This window comes from Convolutriloba macropyga, chromosome 5 (assembly GCF_964194025.1).
Source record: "Convolutriloba macropyga chromosome 5, txConMacr16.3, whole genome shotgun sequence".
Classification (NCBI taxonomy): Eukaryota; Metazoa; Xenacoelomorpha; order Acoela; family Convolutidae; genus Convolutriloba; species Convolutriloba macropyga.
In genome coordinates, this window is record NC_134472.1 from 8982369 (window position 1) to 9003505 (window position 21137).

General features: G+C 33.7%; 1 protein-coding gene across 4 annotated transcripts in view; it reads left to right on the forward strand.

Annotated features, from left to right (window-relative positions):
* The first annotated feature begins 682 nt into the window (after nt 1-682).
* The window catches only part of LOC142339763 (glycine receptor subunit alpha-2-like), a 42186-nt gene continuing 21731 nt past the window's right edge, over nt 683-21137 (forward strand). The window contains exons 1-4 of one of the 4 annotated variants that reach the window (XM_075390019.1): nt 683-764; nt 10954-11373; nt 19356-19524; nt 20165-20316. In XM_075390019.1, the coding sequence (XP_075246134.1) occupies nt 11164-11373; nt 19356-19524; nt 20165-20316 (531 nt within the window). In that variant the 5' untranslated portion in view covers nt 683-764; nt 10954-11163. Of the gene's footprint in view, nt 765-3865; nt 4189-10467; nt 11374-19355; nt 19525-20164; nt 20317-21137 lie in introns of those variants that run through there. The other 3 variants (XM_075390023.1, XM_075390022.1, XM_075390021.1) reach the window with 3 other exon arrangements.

Here is a 21137-nt window from a genome sequence, read left to right on the forward strand (position 1 = left end):
GGATCCAAATCCTGAAAATTGAATTTAAATGTTGTATGACTTTTTGACCTAGATCGTTTTGACCAACAGAAAAGCGTATAGTAACGAACCCATTTTTCATGTTTCAATTCAGTGCTTCTGTTTTGTGATCATAGAGAAGGGGAGCAAAAGAGGCAGCATTACCCCAAATAAGAAGACCCATTATCATCCAGAAACAATTGGGAAATTACTGTACGGTCGTGTTCTCTGGACCAGAAAAACCCAGCGTATATGCTCTTTTAAAGCAATAACAAAATACTATTGGTAAATTTTTGTATCGAGTTATTGTAGACCCTGAGCTGGGGTTAAATTTTAGATTTCCATTTTCCAGTTTCAATAAACAGAATCAGCGGCCCAAAACGAATACATATTACCTTTCATATTATGAATTGTTCAATACAGTTACGCATGGTTGCGAATGTGAATTTGAAGTACTTTGATTAGCATTGTTAAGGTAAATTGAGAATAAAAGAGAGGCCTAACTAAAAAAAAAACTTCAGCTATTTCATCTGCTTTGAGGCAACAATTGATAGAAAGCGGAAATAAGTGGTCAACCCTTTTGGGCGGCTAGTGATTTTAGATTGTCACCACACACACACACACACACACACACAACCCTAACTCTATAAATAGTAGTCTGGCATTTTTTATTGGGGTTATCTTAGTTTATCTTAAAAAATAACCTAGCTGGATGAATCCAAAACAGGCCACTGAATTTGTTCTTTGATGTCCCCGCTATTTATAGGGTAATAGCTTGCTTTAAATGGTTGCGATCAAAGCCTCTCATCAAAAACTTTCGTTAACCGGTATAAAGATAAAGGAATCGGAACCAAAAAACGCACAAAATAGTTATTACGCACTTTGAAGGTATTACTACAGCAATATTGGAATAATTTTGATACTGGCGTTGTTTTCAGTCGAATTATTTTCATCCATAATAGATAATTTTTTTATAAAGTAATGATTTTTCTTGCAACTTTAATCAACAAAAACAAAAATTCAAACAACGAAAACAAAAGATAAATTTACAACGGTCCAAAAATTTTCATCAACAATATCTGATATCGTTCAAATCTCAATTCTAATAGTAAGTAAACTTTAGTTATCAAAACATACTATTTAAGAAAAAAAATGAAAAAGATGATAATTTAAAAAAAAGACATCAAGTTTATTTACCATAAAAGTTCGCCCTAGTAACCGATAAATCGAAAAACTGGCAAGAATCTTGCAAGTTTTCTTGCAAGATCTTGCAAGAGAATGCATACGGCTTCCATCTTCTTGCAAGATTCTTGCAAGTTTTTCCATTCACTTTCAAGATTTTTGCAAGCTTTTTAATTCGCTTGCAAGAAACCTGCATGTTTTTAATTCCATTACCTGGCTACAGGGGGCGACCGGTCGAGCTGTAAAATGAAGAATATAGCTGATATTATGTCGGAGGATTCTTGCTAGATTTCATATTCAAAAGGCGTTTATGAAAAAAGTCAATTAGTTTCAGATCTGCCGATCAAAAATTCTGATATCGGTCAATTCATTTCGTTTTCAGTTAGGTTTAGCTATCAAAAATTTACAAATAAATTTTCCCGAATTTAAAGACTTGCAAAATTCTTACAAGATTTTGATTCCGTGCTCAAATTTTATTATTGAATTCGGTTTTGTAATTTGTTCAATAAACAATAATGCGCTTCAAAGATGTTTGCTAAAATATTTGTACTCTGATTTATTTTTTTGCCTTGATTGATATCTTGCAAGATTTGTGCAAGAATCTTGCAAGTTTTAATTCACTCATCACTAGGGCGTTGAATGATTTAGATTTATCACTAGCGAAACCATCAATGACAATTGTACGGTAACCATAACAATCGTTTTTTGAAATTTTTAAATCCTCAAAAAGTTGACAGACCTGAAAACTTCCCAGAAGCAAGAACTTCACACAGATGATTTTTTTTTTGACATGGTTTTAGCGAATGTGGCTAAGATATAATTCAAATTGCTCTCTTCGTTTTCTTATTTTATTATAAGCTACCGTTCCTCAACGATTCATGCAAGCCTTGAACGTTGTAGCTGACAACTTTTTTGTGGCTGCTCTTTTGTTTAACATGATAAATTGTATAGACGGACAAATGATTTTCGTTTTAAAAAATTTTGCTGTGTTTTGAACTCTCATACTTAATAACTTTCCATTGTCTATTTGACAATTAAAAAATAAAAACAATGGCACACTAATCTAATGTGAGAATATTACTTCTTTAAAAGTATATCCAAAACTATACCTAGGTTCGACGAAATATTCAGACAGAAAGATTGAAAAATTCATTACTAAAAACAATTATCCATCGAAGTTCCTCAACTGTAACAAAAACCAAAAGAGTTCTCAATTTAATGAGTGACAATCGTTGTTCTTTCTCCGCTCAAAATCACTACTGAATTTTTTTATGAAGATTGATCTCACTTTGATGATTTCCTCTATGCTATTAGGACAAATGCTGGGCCCTCTTGTGAGAAAATATCGATGTTTTGTGCTAAAATATTAATCGAGTAAGACATGGATTTTTGTTTTCATTTTCCAGATAGTAAAATTTGAGCAGCTGGTATTTTTACGGCTTGAAATATTCCTAAGACATATAAAATCCTTACCCGTACCAAACAATGCACTTTGCCCTTACTGTTAACCTGCAAATATTTTTATGTGCTTTCCCAACTTCACTCTGTAAACTATCAAAAAACATTCCATGGTATTTCTAACACAGATCTTTTAAAGTCATCGGAAAGTTTTGTACAATTCAAAATTTGGTTGAATGCTGTACGCCAGCAGAAGAAACATTGAGATCTTTACTGCAGCAATCAGTCGTCAAATATTTTTTTTGTTATCAAGCCTAAAAATATATTAATGTTTTGCTTTTACAATTGTGGCGTAAAAAAGAAGGGATTTTTCATTGTCGTGTTTTATTGATTAAAGAGGTATATGCATTTATTTTACTTAGCTGACATCTATTTGCCACCAATAATTGTTAGTTTGAAAAATTTAGTCTTTTTAAAACTTTTTAGTGCCAGCATGAGCTCCGGAATTGAAAACGGTTTGCCATTCTCATTTTTTGGGGAAACTTGAAAATCATCCGTATTTTTAAGATTAATTGCGGTGTTTAATGCGAATTTGACCATTAATAAATTTTAAAAATTTGAGGATGGCAAACCATTTTTAAGTCTTAGATGTCATGCTGGCTCTGTAATTTTGAACGGCCAAAATGGGTCAATTTTTGGATCTTACGTATTCTGTTCCATTTATCGATCCGGAAGAACAAACTTCTCAAACACTTAATCTTTGAGTCATATAACTTGTAAGCAAGTTTCATGGACAAATATTTGTTATCAAGCGTCTCGCTATTTTTTAAAGTTTTAATGCTGGTATACATTACTTAGATAGGCAATGTTGTGATGCAAGCGACTGAAATGCTTCATATCTTGGGGGTATAGTTTAGGAGAAACAAAACGTACTTTTAACACAATTGAACAAACTTGAAATACAGGCGGTTTAAAATACTAGGGATATTCAAAAACAAGGTCAAAAGCGAAAAAACATACCGTCGGCAGCCAACCATAGAAATTATAGTAGTGCACATTAATAAACGGTTTTGCACAACATTTTTTTCTGGAATTTTTAAAACTCTCCATATTTGAAACTCGTTGCGTAAAGATATGTAAAAAGTGATGATTGATGTTAACTTTCATCAGATTCTACATTACGTTAGTAACAGTTTCACTCAACATTATCAGAAAAATTGGACATTTTGAGAATTTATGTATAAGAATTTCTGGCGAATGAGCGATTAATTTTTCAATTAATTGTGCGGATTTGTTTCTTACAACATATTCACCGCCATCAATGCAAATCTTATGAAAATTGAACGCAAATTTATCTTACAACTCTCACACCTTCTCGGCGACCAACCATAACACGGAAAAATCCAGAATATGTTGGGAACAGAAGATCCAATCTCTGATCATTTTACAACCTATTGCTTAAAAAATTCTCTTACACATTATGCGAAAACGAACATTGCTACAAGTCGCGAGGTTGACATTACTGCAACCGAATGTTCCCTGTAGCACATCTTGTCCTGAACGATCCTTGAGTTCTCATTTATTACTTGTTTTTAATGGTTACTTTGGCGCGTGAGTTACGTTTTTAAACAAAAAAAAACCGTTATTAAAAAACAATATGCGAGAACTGACTGATGGAGTAGCCTAGATTGTGTTTTGAACATGTGGCTCTTGAGTACATGAATGATTCTTGATGTTTTTTTTTGCTATAGGGATATAATGAGACTTTTACGAGAAGCTTAATTGTTTAATTATATCGAATTGGCAATAACAACTTTTTGGTAAGATTTTAATCAACTGTCGAGGATCTATTTTGTCCCCCGGGTTGCCATTTCTTAGGAGTCATACAACGAGTATATCTGATGTCATATAAATCGTAACTTATTTCCTAGTTCACTTTTTTCGTTATCAGTGTCACTCGTCAACCTATTGTGAAACGTCAAAGTACCATAAAAGACAAGCTAACCCGACATCAAGAACAATTTCTAAGCTAGGATATACCGTAATATTGTCGTTTTTGTGTATATGAACAAGCACCATGTACCTTCAGACTACATTATCCCTGCATTTTGTCAATGTTTTACGTTAATGTTTTTTACCTTGTAAGTTTACTATGAAAGTTTTGCAACTTCTTTCAAAAATAATAATTACACAATTTAAGGCTCTTATGATTCTTATATGATTCTTGCATGATTACCAGAAAATCCGACAGATCATATATGACCTTATACGAATAATAAATATCATATATGGTTTAGAATGATGGGCAACCAATGACCCTCAATTACAAACAAGGCGGCTCGGTAATGTGCAATGGCACATAAGGTTCCGACCCGCCCATCCACAATTTTGGCATAATTGTCTACCAAGTGAGGAACAGATAGAAAAACCCAAAAATTATTTTTTGCGAATCCCAAAAAAGCCCAAGTCTTTTTCAAAAAATTCTGTATGAACGATAAGATAACCTCCAAAACAAATAACTCAGTGGAGTAAAAATTGATGCATTAGATTGCTGTAATAGGTCAATATTAAGAAAGCGAGTCAAAACGAACAGCAAAATCAAACAACAACAACAACAAACATTAATTACATCAAAAAATTTATGTCCCTCTTAAAAACTAAATTTAATAACAAAGTCAACATACCGTCAGATAAACCTGAAACTAAACAAAAATAACTTATAAATCACCAGAAAACATATGCGACCAGTCCATAAAAAAGTTTGGTAACAATTATACAAAAAAGAACAAAAACAGAAAAGTAAAAAAAATTAACTTATGTTTTTGAAACAATTAACTTCAAAGTAATAAATACCATTAGGAATAAATTAATATTACCACAAATTTGCGCATACCACTGCTTCTATAGAAGGGCATTAGGACCTGACTTTATTCATTTTTTAGAGCGGCTAAAAAGAACAACAAAGAACAAACAAAATTTCAATTGAAACTTGCCAGAAAACGCTGTCAAAACCGTCAAGCCAAATTTTGGCACTCAAAATATATTTGATTGCGCCTTCTTCAAACAGCTATAATGTAGTACGTGGCCATTCATTAGTAAGAATAGGTAACAAGTAGACAAAAAAGCGAAGTGCTAAAGTATGTAATACTTTTAATTTTTCTTTCGAAACAAAATTACATTCAATGTCATGAAAGGCATTAATTACAAAAAGAGCTATTTAAGTACCGTCGTTTTTCCATGAAAAGGAAACGCTCGAGACCTGTAATTATCCAGAATATTTCTTGCATCTACAAAATGAACGTCGAATATGACATAAATCAAATTAATTTAATTTTTTTTTGTGAAAAAGCGGTGTCGAAGCCAGTAAGGTCATAACAAAATCTTTAAAAAAAAGATTTTGGGACACCAATCCCTTTTATTCCCTTGACACCCATAATGTCATATTTGCCCTGTAATCAACTAACGAGATTAGGTAACAAAAAGAAACATAAAAAGAAGAAAATTGCGAAGTTAAAAAAGTTCTTTTTTTAATTTTTGAAAATGATGGGTTTGAAAGTCATAAAAGCCATCAGCTATCTGCTAATATCAGAATATCGGTTTTTCTATTCCTCCATGAAAAGCCAATGAAAGCTATCACTATACAGGAAATTTCATACGACCGAAACGACAAAGTATAAATGACAGTTAAGACAAAATTAAAAAATTCAATTGATTTCTTCAAGAAAGAGGCGTCGAGGCCGTTAAAACGATGATTTATATCTTTCAGGATTTTAATATGTTCAATTGTGCTTTCATTTGAATGCTAATAAGGTGACATGAGAACTGTCAATAATGTGATAATGTGACAAAGTTAGAAAACGTGAAAAACTTGCAAATATCAAAACAAACAAAAATCTAAAATCTTGTAGTATCAAAGCCCGAAAACAATAATTTCAGGCTAAAAACTGCAACCAAGAATAAATTTTAACTCAGTAGAAAGAAGAAGCAGTCTTTTTTTGCTGACACTAAGCTGGAAGTTGAACAAATTAAGAAAAAAATAGAGGAAAAGTTAATTAAGCCATTATTTATTGAAAAGTCAATTATTTTTAAAAAAGAAACGACCATAAACTTTCAATTAAAAAACTAAATGCATTAGCCTGGAGCTGTTTAGCAAGCGAATTGGTTGGACCTATCACTCCTGAGCTTTGATTTGATATGTTCTGTTCTTTATTATTAAAAAAAAAGTCTTTTTTTTTAAAAAAAAAAGACCGACTGATTACAACCCGATTTTTTTTTGGATTGTAACAGTCCAAGAATGGCCCAAAACTACCCCTGTTAATACTTATTGTTCGTTAAGAACAATTGATTTTTCGAATGTTGTAGATATAGATAATTTCTGAGTTGAAACTCAAATTAAATTTTGCATTTTTGATAATCAACGAGTAAAGTTAGCAAAAAACGGCAAAGTTTTAACTACAAGGCACTCTCTGCGGACTCTGAAGTAGAAATAGCCCCCCTCTGAGTCTACAAAGATTGTATGAGTGTTGTTTGGGGGTGTACTGTAGGCAAAATTAATCAAAGTGGACTAAAGTAGCTTATTTCGTGCTGTTGTTGATGAAAAAGGCTAAATTTTGAAATGTTTATCCAGATTTTTTGACCAAAAAATTAAATCAAAACAATCAAAAATGCTTGTTCGTCTTCAAAAATAAAATCAACGACACTATTCTTAAACTTTATAACAAATTTTAGCAAAATTGACGAAAATTTAGGCAAAAATTCCGGAAAATGTGAATAAAAACAACGTGAATTCACTCTTCTTTTCTCAGAAGTTTAAGCCTCGATAACTCCCTGTAGAAAACGAAAATTAAAAAAATCTTTTTAATTCCATATTCTACGCTGGACGAGCTTTCTAATGATACCAGTCTCAACTCTCTACGATGAATATATCGAGCGGCGAAAATTCACGGAACAAAAAAAAAACCCAGTTGAGTATATAGTTCCTCCCCCCTCAAGAGGGTCGGAACAATTATGTGTTGTCATATAGCCCCTTAGTACGAAAAAAGCGTCGATTGGGGAGTAGGGTAACAATTTCCCCTCCCCTAAACTGGGGGAAATCAATCCCTGCGCGACGTATTTACTTCCGTTAGGTGAAAAAATTTTATCACTATTTTTTGCCACTGTTGCCTTATGCACAGCGCGGAGAAACACAAAATTTTGTGGTCTAAATAACAAGCGGAGTGTTATGATTGAGATTTTCCAGGTAATTAGAGCTTCTTGTTAAGAAATTATTACATTATTAATTGATTCAACTGTTTCAATCGCATAAGAATTTTGACTAACTGATGCAAAACAGTGACAAACTTCTATGGCAGCTCTTTTACTCTTCTATCTGATCTTTTCCGTTTCAGTACGTTATGCACACCCCAGTCACATAACACGTGCCATTACACAGTAAATCATTGTGTAAAAAGATGGCACGTACGTCTGGTTGGTGCAAATAATATGCACTCACTAAGCTGGGGGACACAAACGGAAAAAAATCCCTGATATTTATTCCGGGGACTGAATAGATCCACCCTGAGTTATTATAGCTTGTTTTAAGATGTACACTTTTCGCAGACAATTGTATGGTTTTTAGGAGCTGTTTTGTTTCAAAACCCTGGCAATTTTTTGCCCCACTTCCAAATTGTGTGTTGTATAGCACGTTAATATGTACAAAATAGCACGTGCAACTTGGTACTCATAATTTATATGTTCACAAAGCTTGGCGAGATAAAAAAATAGATCCAGTCTCTATCCATTGCTTCTTCGCCGAAAAGATAGCAAAGCTTCGTAAATTCATTTATTAAGTAAGAAAATCCGGGTCTTTCCCATTATATCCCCGCCATGAAAATATAGCCCCCCATTATGGTATATTTACCATGATTGGGGGGGGGGTATAAGTTATCTGACCACTAAACTGGGGTGGGGGGCTATAATGGGAAACACCCGAAAATCGGATCTATTCTGTTTCGGCCCCCCAGCTTAGTGAGCACAAATTTTTTATGACCCCAGGCCCACGTGCTATTTTCTTACTTTGTAACATGCTATATAACAACATATAATTTGTAACTGGGGGTCATAAAAAACACTGGAAGCCAAAACAGATTCCGAAAATCCTATGAGTTTCTCCAAGAACAATTGTTATTGACATCAGTTTCCGCATCTTTTCCGTTTGTGCCCCCACAGCTTAGTTGGTGCATTTTTTTCACCCCCAGACGCACGTGCCGAATTTTTGCACTATGATTAAATATGTAACGGCACTAGCTCTGTAACTGGAGGTTGCATAACGTGCTGGGGGGACAGAAACGGAAAAGATCCCAGTTTCCTTTAATTTAAAAACTTTCGTTGATGTTTGGTAATAGCTGGTATTAATTACGGGACATCATTTTGCCTAAACACAAGCTCAGCGGCTCAGCTAAATTGCAATAAAAGAAACCGAATAATTTTGAAATTTTCCTCTCAGTTGTTGCAATTGAATTTGGATTAGTTCACAAGTTAAGATGGCGTGTGAGAAAATCATCTGGTTTAGTAGCTAACACTAACTCTAACTCTCACTACCTAAAACAAAAAGTACACTTTTGCCCGTTGTTATCTCTCAACTTCTAGTTCTTCATAATGCTCTTTTTTTGGTAAATTTATCTGAGCTAAAATTTTACTGTTGCTGTTACAAACTTTACTGTTTTACAATAAAACTCAAATTATGGCCGGGTTTATGCTTTTTCAATAGTTTCTACACATTAAGCACCTAGGAAATTAATACAAATAGTGCATTGGTTAATAGGTTTGCTGAAACTCCTACAAACTTTATCTTTTTATGGTCTCTGAAACTGATGATTCGAATTAAATAGAAAGTTTGTACAAATGGAAATGGATTGACGTCAGGGAGTTGATTTTCAAAACTATTTTTTATACTTCTGCGTAATAAGAGAGAGCAAAAATAGATTGAACCATCGATTTTCAACATTTCAGCTGCCCATTCATATTTATCCCCACAATTCAGACTGCTTTTTGTGTGAGGAAAAGTGCCTTCAGAGGTCCTCTATAAGTGCTCTCTCAAGTCTGGTCTTTTAAGTCTGAAACTCTCTACAAGCGTCACAACCAAGGTAGTCTGCGGTTGACCAAAAGCTATGGCTAAGTGAGTGCTCATCCTCACACTGACAGCGTAGCGGACATAAAAAATTTAAGCTCAAAAAATAGGATCGGAGAAATAACCACAGCAACGCAATAACGAAAACTGATAATTAAATTTTAATTTTTAATTAAAAAATCTCTCACCTTGCTTTTTTTCATGTGGCCTCTTTCTTTTTATTTTCATCAGCGGAACTAAGTGAAGAAAAACTTATAGTTTATTTATAAATTGGACTTTCTTAATTTTATAAGTTCCGGAGATTCAAATCAAAATCATAGATACCAACTTTGTATAATTTTGCTGTTTTGCTCATTTATATATAGCTTTTCTGAATCTATTGTTTCCCCCAGTGTGTTGTAAATTGTGTTTCGCAGCACGTACGTTACTACGTAAAAAGAATAGCGTAAAAGGGGGCACTAAGCTATACGCCCACAAAGCCGGGGTGGGGGGGGGGTGGCGTAAAAGTTATATGCCGACTAACGGGGGGTGGGGGGGGGGGGGGGGGTGAGAAGGGGGGTCAAGGGGACAGAATAGATCCACTTTCCTATTTACCAAATAAAATGTCGTGCAGCCAAGTTCGAGAGTTAAAAAACAGCGAGAGCAGAGGTATTAAATTTTATAATACCAATGCTACCATACGAACTGAAAACATGCAATTTTTATGAAATTTCTAATTTGCCATGACATCAGACCAAAGAGAAAGAGAAATTAGTTGAGAGCCCAAGGGAATTGATGGAAAATTTGTTTTGTAACTATTAATTTTAACAGCCGTTTGGTTTCTAACTGCATAATTCCAGAGAAATTCGAGACATAACGAATCTCCAGAAAACTTTTAGGGCTTTTCCTTACATGAAGAAGTTCGCCGTTTGACCAAAAAATAAACATCATCTAGTTTCCAAGAAATTAATTTAATGACGTCTATTATTATTTTTGTTTTGAAGAATTAATCATTATTATAATCTCAATAGAAATATAACCCTCAGATAATAGTTTTTGGGCAATCAGAAATAAGAGGTGAATAATTTAATATATGTGAAGACGATTTATATGTTCCAAGCTACACCAGTAGAACTCCATTCATGGAAAATTTGTAGTCATAGAACTTCCATTTATGAAAAAGTTTCATAGAACTTTCTTATGACAAAGCTGTAGTATTTCAAGTACTTAAAAACTTTTTTGATTTATGAGTTCAACCCGAAATAGCTGATAATTTGGGTAGTATTTAGGCCGGAACAAGTATCGTTATGAAATTTTATTCTTTAATAAATTGCTGACAAAAACAAATTAATAATTACATGAGGTCTAATCTGTCAAATTAATTTGAACGTTGTTCTCAAATAACCCGAGTTTGTTGTAGCTTCCTAAAGTCCAGAGATTGCTTATATCTTATACGTTTTCTTCTCAATTTTATCTTTTCCCACTGAATATTTATTTAAATGGCCTTCTTACGCACCCCAATGATTTTTCTGATAACGTCTCTGCTTCCATTATCTTCCACATTTACCCTCGTGGACCCTGAGTACAACAAGAACGTGAGACCCAGAGAGGGAGAGAGACCAGATGAGGTCAAGATTGGACTCTTCATCAACTCCATCAGAACTGTCTCTGAAGTGGACATGGTCGCCGTATTGGATGTTTTTGTACAGGTGATTTAAAAAACTCGGATTTTTCATCGATTTTTTCTCGAGGTGAGAAATCGGTTGTGAACTTAATAAAACACATTAAACACCTGTCGAATGCTGACACTCTAATCCAATCAAATTCTCTCAGTCATTTTCCAGCGAAGTGATCAGCAACTTCAATTTTGACTGGAAGAAGTTCTTCACAACATGTTAGGTAGGCTTCAGATAAAAAACTAGAGAAGTTTCATACATTTTAACCAGAAACGTTCTTGATTTGACAACGTCATTACTGCTTTCTGCTCTAACACGATTCTTTCTTGTTTCTAGCCAAATGATTCTTCTGATCAGTCAAAACAATCATTTGGAAAACATGAGCAAAACATCAAGACAGTCACAAGGGTATTTTTGATGCTATTCTATTTTAAAGAAGGCATAACCCAGTTCTGTTTTCATGTTTTTTTTTGTACTTGACCGGAAACTCATCAAACTGCAGGAAATTGCAAAACTTTGAGTTTTTCTGTGTTTTCGGCAATTTTTGGCTTATATTCAACGGACGTCAATATTTGAAAAAGCAAATTGGGGAGCAGGATATTGCCAGATGATTAATTGCCCTCAAACGAAGTTTGTAGCAATTATATAACACCTGTCGGTCATTTTTTCTGCGATTTTTCGCTTGACCATTTTTTCGTCTGACGCTTTTGACTTTTCGTCCTCAAAAACCGGATAAACAGGTAGCGCCCAGCAGGCATTAAGTGCTCTTAGAGCCTTTCAGCTGTGTCTCAAATCAAACTGTTTTGGAGACTTATACTTATGGTGTGAAGAGCTGTTCTTAGAGGTTGAAGATACCCCCACAGTTGACCCCCCACTATTGCGCCCCACCGGGCTGCTGCCCCCACACCACTGTTGCTCACCCCACCCCCTCCCACTCCATCCTCCCTCCCCATCAACCCCCCCGGTGCACCCCCCCCCGTGGCTACTGACGAACAACTGATCGCGAAAAACACGCAATTTTTATACTAAATTTCACAATTTATTTGTTCATGCTTTTTGAAAGTTTTTATCATTTTTTGAGTTCTTTCAGTCCTAGGTGTCAAGAAACCTCCTCTAGGGTTTTATAATAGTTTACTGCATAGTTTCTAGTGGTAGTGGAATGGTTTCAACATTTTAACATCACGAATTTTAGCATTTTTTTTCGACAAAAACGCAATTTTTTAAAAAATTTTTGTGACATTTGTTTTTAATTATTCACGTCTTTCCAGACGCAGAGGCCAACAATCCTCCTTAGGGGTTTGATAATAAGTTTTGAAAAATTTTTATTTGCCATTGTATAGCTTTCATATGACAAATTTTAGCAATTTTTTTGTTGAAAAATTTTTTTTTCAAGTTTTTGAAGTTTATTGTCTGTTTTTAGGTTTCTCCAGCCTCAAGAGCCAAGTAACCAAGAATTTTAGGATTTTTTTCTTTACAAAGATTGCAATTTTGTTTTCAATTTTTCTGATATTTATTATCAATTTTCAGGTTTTTCAGCCTAGCAGAACAACTCCGTTAGGGTTTGATAATAAACTACTGGAAAATGTTTTTTGGCCATGGATTAATTTTCAACTTTTATTATCAAAAATTTGACCAGTTTCTTAAGCAACTTGCAATTTTTTGCAAAATATTTTGATTTTTTTCCTTTTATTAGATTTCTCTAGCCTCAAGAGCCACATAACCTCCTCTAGGTTTTGACTATAGGCTACTGCATGGCTTCTAGATGTAATGGAATGTTTTTTCAAGATGTCAATGTAAGCAATTTTTATAAAAACATTTGCAATTTTTTCAAGTTTTTTGAATCTTTTAAAAATTTTTTTATTATTTTTTCCGGCACCAGGGTCCTAGGGACCTCCTCCAAGGTTTGATAATAAACTCTCGCAGTGTTTCTAGAGTTAACGGAATGGTTATCAATCTTTTAATGACTGAATTGTTAGCAGTAAGCTTGAAAAACAGATACTGGATAGCCTCTTGAGACAATTAAAATGTTTTGAAGACTTTAATATCTTGAATTTTTTGCAAGATTCTTTTAAAATTTGTGACTGTTTTCAAAACTTTTGAATATTTTCGTCCTTTTCTGAGCTTAACGATCATTAAACTGGCCAACGAAGCTTTTCAAGTCTTGCAGATGGGTTACTTGACATAACTCGAGAGACAAAAAATAGTTCTGAACCTTTTCACTGCAAAATCTGGAAGCTTTTCTTTTAGTTTTTGCAATATTATACAAATTTTTAAAATATCAGTTTTTTATTTGATTTATTTACTAACAAGGCCAGAAAACTAAAAGTTTCAGAGCTGAATCAAACTAAAGCTAGCCTCAATAACCCGTGGCTAGCTACTAACAAAGCCTACCACTCGCTCGTTGTTTTAGAGCAATTCGCCCGACGTTATACGGTTATGTTTATGCTTCCGTTCTCTTTTTGCAAATATTTGCAGAAAATTGCATGTTTTCTAAAAAATTTACACTCTGCAAATATTGAAGTTATTATGGCAAGACGGAGAGAGTTTTCTACAAAATCTTTCAACATTTCGTTAATGATATGTTTTGATTAAGGTTTAAACTGATTCAAAGTTTTTCAATGTGCTAATTCCTTGTTTTTGACCTATTGTTTCTCAAGTAGCTCTGTAGTTTCTCAAGAAGTTTCTACTGTTAGAGTTATCCTGTTTATTTATAAAGTTTTAATGACTCCAGCTTTAGCAATTTTTCGATAGAATTTAAATTTTCGGAAAATTATTATGATGTTTACAAGTTTATGGATCTTTATGAGCCGTTGAAACTTTTTAAAGCTTGAAAAAGAGAACTCGTTAGGCGGTTATGTTTATGCTTCTATTCTCTTTTTGCTGACATTTGCATAAAATTGCATGTTTATTAAAAAACTTTCGCTCTTCAAATTTTGAAGTTATTATGGCAAGACGGAGAGAGTTTTCTTCAAAATCTTTCAACGTTTCCTTAATGATATGTTTTGATTAAGGTTTAAACTGATTCAAAGTTTTTCAATGTGTTTATTCCTTGTTTTTGACCTATTGTTTCTCAAGTAGCTCTGTAGTTTCTCAAGAAGTTTCTACTGTTAGAATTATCCTGTTTATTTATAAAGTTTTAATGACTCCAGCTTTAGCAATTTTTCGATAGAATTTAAATTTTCGGAAAATTATTATGATGTTTACAAGTTTATGGATCTTTATGAGCCGTTGAAACTTTTTAAAGCTTGAAAAAGAGAACTCGTTAGTCGGTTATGTTTATGCTTCCGTTCTTTTTTTGCAAACATTTGCAGAAAATTGCATGTTTTCTAAAAAATTTACACTCTGCAAATATTGAAGTTATTATGGCAAGACGAAGAGAGTTTTCTTCAAAATCTTTCAAACTTTCGTTAATGAAAAGTTTTGATTAAGGTATAAACTGATTCAAGGTTTTTCAATGTGTTTATTCATTGTTTTTGACCTGCTGTTTCTCAAGTAGCACTTTAGTTTCTCAAGAAGTTTCTACAGTTAGAGTTATCCTGTTTCATTATGAAGTTCTAGCTAATTTCGGGATGATTTGGACCTTACTCGTGCAGTTTTTTCTCTCAAATATGCCATATACCCACCACGAATGCTTTTCTTAGAAACCAAATCATAACCGGATTTTTAATGGTATTCTTAGATACCATGAGCATACAATCAATGGTCTTCTTAGAAACCATAGAGTCACCATTAGTTGTGATCTTAGACACCATAGAGTAACTTTAATGGCTATCTTAGATATCATACACCCGACCATGTGTGGTATCTTGGATACCATGTTAAGCTCATACCCGAATTAATTTTGCCCTCAGTGGATGGAACCATAAATGATCTTAAGTATGGTATCTAAAATGGGCCCACCCGCGTGAGTTAAAACAGGCTCACTGAATAATGGATAAACCATGTACTGGTATCTTGTTCAATTTCGTCATCTTTATTGATATCTTTAATTCATAGGTCCAATTGATAATAATTCTCATCACTTTGGTAAAGCGTGTGCTTATTTCTTTATTCTTCTCCTCCAATGTGACAAAAGTAAATTCCTTTGTAAAAGTGGGACGATCAGGCATAATTTTGAGTAAATACTCCATTTCATGAATAAATCACGAATGCAGAGACGTTTTAAATTTTCATAGCGAAGTTCATGCAAAAGTTTGTTTGTGATTCCTCTAAAATTGATCAAAAGTTTGAGCTCAAACACCAAATATCTATAACTTAAATCAATCAATTTACGAGCAATTCGAAACGGCTACTTTGAAATATATTCTTTCCCCACAAACAATTAACATATGCACTAAATTTTTTTAATGACTAATAGGTCACATCTCTCATGTTTTATTTTCCCTTCAAATCCTAAAGATGACATTTTTTGTATAGATTTATTTTGATTTTTCTGCGCCATCTGTCCAAGATGCTGTTGTTGTCATAAGCCTTTTTGCTGGCTAAGTTTACAACGTAAATATTGCAGATAGTTTTTATTATACGGCAAAGTTTTCCAAGGACTACAGGGGTTGTAATCTATTCATTTATGCCATTTGTTGCTTTATTAAGCTGACTGATGTTCACAGATTCTCTGATTATCTTTGTTGATGTCGGCTCCATATTTAAATTTTTGCTGGGTTTAGTTTTGAAAAAATCAGCTTGAAAGATTTTTTGGAAACTGACGTCTCATTAGCACAATATTATATGCTTCAAATAGCCAGCTTTACATTTTTTCTCATTGATTTTGAAATTCTGCACGCAAATGTCTGATATCCGTTTTACAAAAAATCTAAGAGTTTCGAATAAAATTTCATCTTGTCCAATATATTAGAGACAAAAAATTTTTTCTGCAACGATCCGTCAAAAGTTCGTGCAATGATCCTTCACGTCAAGTCTGGATCACACCAAGATCAGAAGCTTTTATTTGATTTCTGACAATGAGTAAAATGTTTTTTGTTAACTGAATGAAACATCATCCCACTATATTATGCCTTCCTACTTTTTAAATATCAGATATAAATATGTCAAAATTGAACCTAAAATATCAATTTTAGGGAAAAAATGCTCTCGTCTTTCTACGCTGTTAGAAATAGTTGTCCTTAGGAAAAGTGTATGCACAAATCTTTGTTAATTTCTTCTAAATCAACTTTTCTAAAAACTCAAAAAGTTTCTTCGGATGAATTTTTTTGCCTTTAACATGGTTCATGCTGCGCAGTAAAACAAACTCTGCTGTGGTATTAGAATGTTTTGAATGTTAGTTACTTGTAATGTTAACTTGTAGTGTTATTTGTGATGTTAACTTATTTGAGTTGAATGTTTCTTGTGTCAGAGTTGTTTTATTCTGACCATTCTGAATTATCAATCAAGTGGAATTTTAATACACTTTTCTTAAAACATTCATTAAATTGAACACAACAAATCTTTGTCGGAATCCAACGAAATGTATTTTTGGTTAATATGTTCAAGCGCATAGAATTAAGAACGGACTGAAGCAATTCAAAACAGCCATACAGAAATATTGATGACTGTTTAAAAGCATATACCAGCGTAATTGATTTCAGTGCGCGATGCTTTCAATAATTATTGATAATTAAAAATGAGCAGAAAACAATCTTATTCGTGTGAAGTACTGATAGAACCCTGTAACTATGGGTTAAATTCCCTAGGTTAAGCTAATTACTTCATTATAAAGATTCTACATAATTCGTTAGAGCTTTACTTCTCATAACTTCTGCCATTGCATCGAAAAAATCAGTTTACAAAATCGAAGAAATGCAACTGAATGTTATGAAATGCAAGATATCTGCCCTGCCAGATTCTAGGGTGCCAGATGTTCTGATATACAGTGGCAACCAGATTTTAATACTTAAAACGTGCTTTTTCAAGCTAGATTGCAAGATTCTGTCAGAGTCACAGTGAAGCTCTGTCTGATATCTGGAACTAGTTCATGGTTCTCTACAACAGACTGATTTTCTCACGGACTTCATCAGATTCACAAACAAGGCATAAGGTCGGTAACGCTGCCTGAATTCAATAAAAACTGCTGTCGTTTTTCCATAACTACTTAGCAATTCGAAATTTTGGACAGAATTTTAAACAGGTTTGTAAAGATTCACGCATTCTTGCTGAAAACACGCATAATGGCCCTTTAAATTGAAAAAAGTGAATGATAGTAAATTGCTCTCTAATTCTGTCATTTTGAGGTGTACAGTTATCCTTGGACTGGAGCTAAAAACAATTGATGAAAGCGACTGTTGAGTTACACTGCCTAATGTGCCTTAAAACAAATTTATTTTGTGCTCCATTTCTTTTCTTATCCCTTTAATGAATAGTGTTTGTCAAAAAATGGTAAAAACTGGCCAGTTTTGACAGACAGTTTTGATTGTGCCGTTGAACTGATCAATTAAAAAACAACATACGACGGCAAAATAATTTTCATTAATGGGTCGACTTCCATCATTAGTGATAAGTGCAAATGAGCAGAAAAAATATTATTTGCTGAGGTACTGTTAAAAATTTGTAGTTATGGATTAAATTTTCCTACGTTAAGCCAATTACTTCATTATATATATATATATATATATATATATATATATATATATAAATATTTATATATATTCTACATAAATTGTTAGAGCTTAACTTCTGATAACTTTAGCCATTCACTGAAAGAAATCAGTTTAAAAAAATTGAAGAAAGCCCCCTGAATGTCATGAGATGCCAGATATCTGCCGTGCCAGATTCTAGGGTGCCAGATGTTCTGATATACAGTGGCAACCAGATTTTAATACTTAAAACGTGCTTTTTCAAGCTAGATTGCATGATTCTGTCAGAGTCACAGTGAAGCTCTGTCTGATATCTGGAACTAGTTCATGGTTCTCTACAACAGACTGATTTTCTCACGGACCTCATCAGATTCACAAACAAGGCATAAGTTTGGTAATTCCGCCTTTGATAAGAACTGCTGGCGTTTATCCATAACCATGTATCGTTATTTCAGACAGAATTTTATAAAGGCTTTTATTAAATTCTATAAAGAGTTACGCAACCTTGCAGTGAACACAAATATTGAACCATTGAATTGAGAAAAGTCAATGAAATTCAACTTCTGGCTATGTATACTGCAAATTTTTTTGCCATTTCACGGATACAATTATTAATGGTCCTAAACTAACAGATAGGCATAGTAAAACAATTGATGAAAACTGCCGTTGAAAAGCAGTTGCCTAACGTTCTTTAAAACAACTTTGTTCTGTGGGGTTTTTTACAAATTGTAGAAGACTGGTCACTTTTTACAGACAGTTGTGTCGTACTGTTAAATAAATCAATTTAAAAACAACATACCACGGCAAGTTAATTATTATTAACGGGTCGACTTCGGTCATTAGAAATGATCAGGAAATATCTCATTCCGGTAAAGATAGAAAACTGGGATAATTGGTTTTAATTGGATTGTTTAAGCTAATTAGCTCATTGAAAGTGTTCGACATTAATCGTTACGGCTTATCTTTTCACCATTTCAGCGGTTGCATTACAGACAATAACGTTGATTCAATTTGTAGAATCCTTAACTTTTGCCCCCCCCCCTATTACATTAGGCACCCCTCCACTTTTCTTTTTTTGGCCCACCACGATAAATACTTAGTCAAAATGCTCCGAAATTTTTCAAGCTTTATTTTTATATAAATCTAATCATGTCACTTTACAAAATTGAAAACAGTCACGTGCAAACATTAAAATGCCAGATCTGTATAATTGCCAAATTCTAGAGTGACAGATTTTCGTATGTGCCGTGTCAGATTTTAAAACTTACAATAAGTGTTTTTCATGCTCAGATGCGTGACTCCGTTAAAATTACTTTAAAATTCCGACTTACATCTGGAACTACTACGCGCTTCTTGGCGACCGTCTGATTATCTTACTGACTTCATCAGAGTCAAGAAAAAACCTACTAAAGCGATTTTAATTCTTATCATTTAGCAGATTATGTTTAGGCCAAGTGGCGTGACGAAAGGCTGAACAAAACGTGGCTAGACCTCTACAGGAGCATCCATGGCTATGACTACAAAGAATGCGACACTAAGGCTGCATGTTACAAAACCATCGTCATGGGAACAAACTTTGCTGAACAAATTTGGAAGCCTGATTTTTATTTTAAAACAGGCTAGTAATTGACAAAAGCTACAATTTGCGCAAAACGTACATAATTTTAGGCATTTCTGGACGACAGACAAAAATATCTTTTAACCTAAAATTCATTTAGAATTAAGTATTCGAAATAAAATTTTTTCAAGAGATGTTTGCAATTTAGATGCTTCCGAAACGACAAAACCGACTCTCTCTTGCGTTTATTAACAACTATACCGAAGATGCCGCCCTTATATTGCGCCGTTTATATTCGGTGTTCTCGACTAGGGTTGTCTTCTTAATCCCAATTACTAAGTGACTTTCTCTGATATATGTCCATTGGCACGCTGTTAAGAGCAGTTGTGATCAAAAGTGACAAAATCAAATTAATGTAGATCAAGTGTACCTTTTGGAAATTAATGCGAAAATTTAAGCGTGACTCGGTTGGAAAAAGATGATGTTTCAAAACCCTCACCCTATTGTCAATTTTAAATGTACTGCGAATAGTCAACAGGCTGTTCTCTTTAATAAACAATACTCCAGAACTGGGACTGAGTTTGGAAAACCTCGGCGCAGGCTAATTTGGACATGCTCGTTATTGGGGCAAAAATTTGTTACGGCAGACAGAGGAAAAATGCGTTGCTTCTACTGTGTTTACTTTTGTTCTATTTATCAGCTGTCTCAATTGAGCCAACAGATGACAAGAATGACAATGTGGCTACTATCTTCTTCAGAGACGGAACAGTTCTCTATTCCAGCAGATACATCCTCACAAACTCGTGTCCCATGGAGTTGACTCATTTTCCATTCGACAGACACAGCTGTAAGGTAATAAACACCCACACAAGTTGAATGATTTCAGAGCTCACTTCATTGTCCCAGATAAGAGAACAAACGGGCAGAAACTAAAATAAGTTGTTGGAAATGAGCTTTGTTTGCCAACAATTTTATGTAATTAGTGCTTCGTTAGTTTTATCCACCGGTTTCTTCGTTGATGTCCGTTTTTGCCCGGTATTTTTTTAGCAGATTATTTTTCTGATAGTCTTTTTTAAAAAACCTCTCAAATCCCGATTCTCTGGCTACAAAAAAACTGAGATTTGTTTACGCAAAAGGTATTTCTACTATTGTAATAAAATTGTTCTTCATTTTTCGTCATTTATGCTTAGTAAACAATACCTAAATAGTTATTTTTGATTTTTTAACTAGCAAAATATCTATATCTATAACATTCGAAAAATTGAGTGGTCTTAATGGACAAACAGGGTTCGCAGGGTTAATTTAGGGTTAATTTTGGCTTAATCTTGAACTGCTGAGATCCAAAATAGTTCAGATTGTAATCAGTCGGTCTTTTTTATTAAAATAACTCGATCCTTTTGATATTAAATAAATAACAAAATATTTCAAAACAAAACTCACCATTGACAGGTCCAATTGATTTCCTAATTAGCTCCAAAATAGTGTGTCTAGTTGATTACTTGAAAGCTTGTGGGCGTTTTGACTTTTAAAAAAAATTGATTTTTAAATAAATAATGGCTTATTGAACTTTGCCTCCACTTTTCTCTTAATTTGGTCAACTTTGAGCTTAGGGTCGGCATTGAAAGAATGCTTCTTCTTTCTACTGAATTTGAATTCAATCTTTTTTGCGGTTT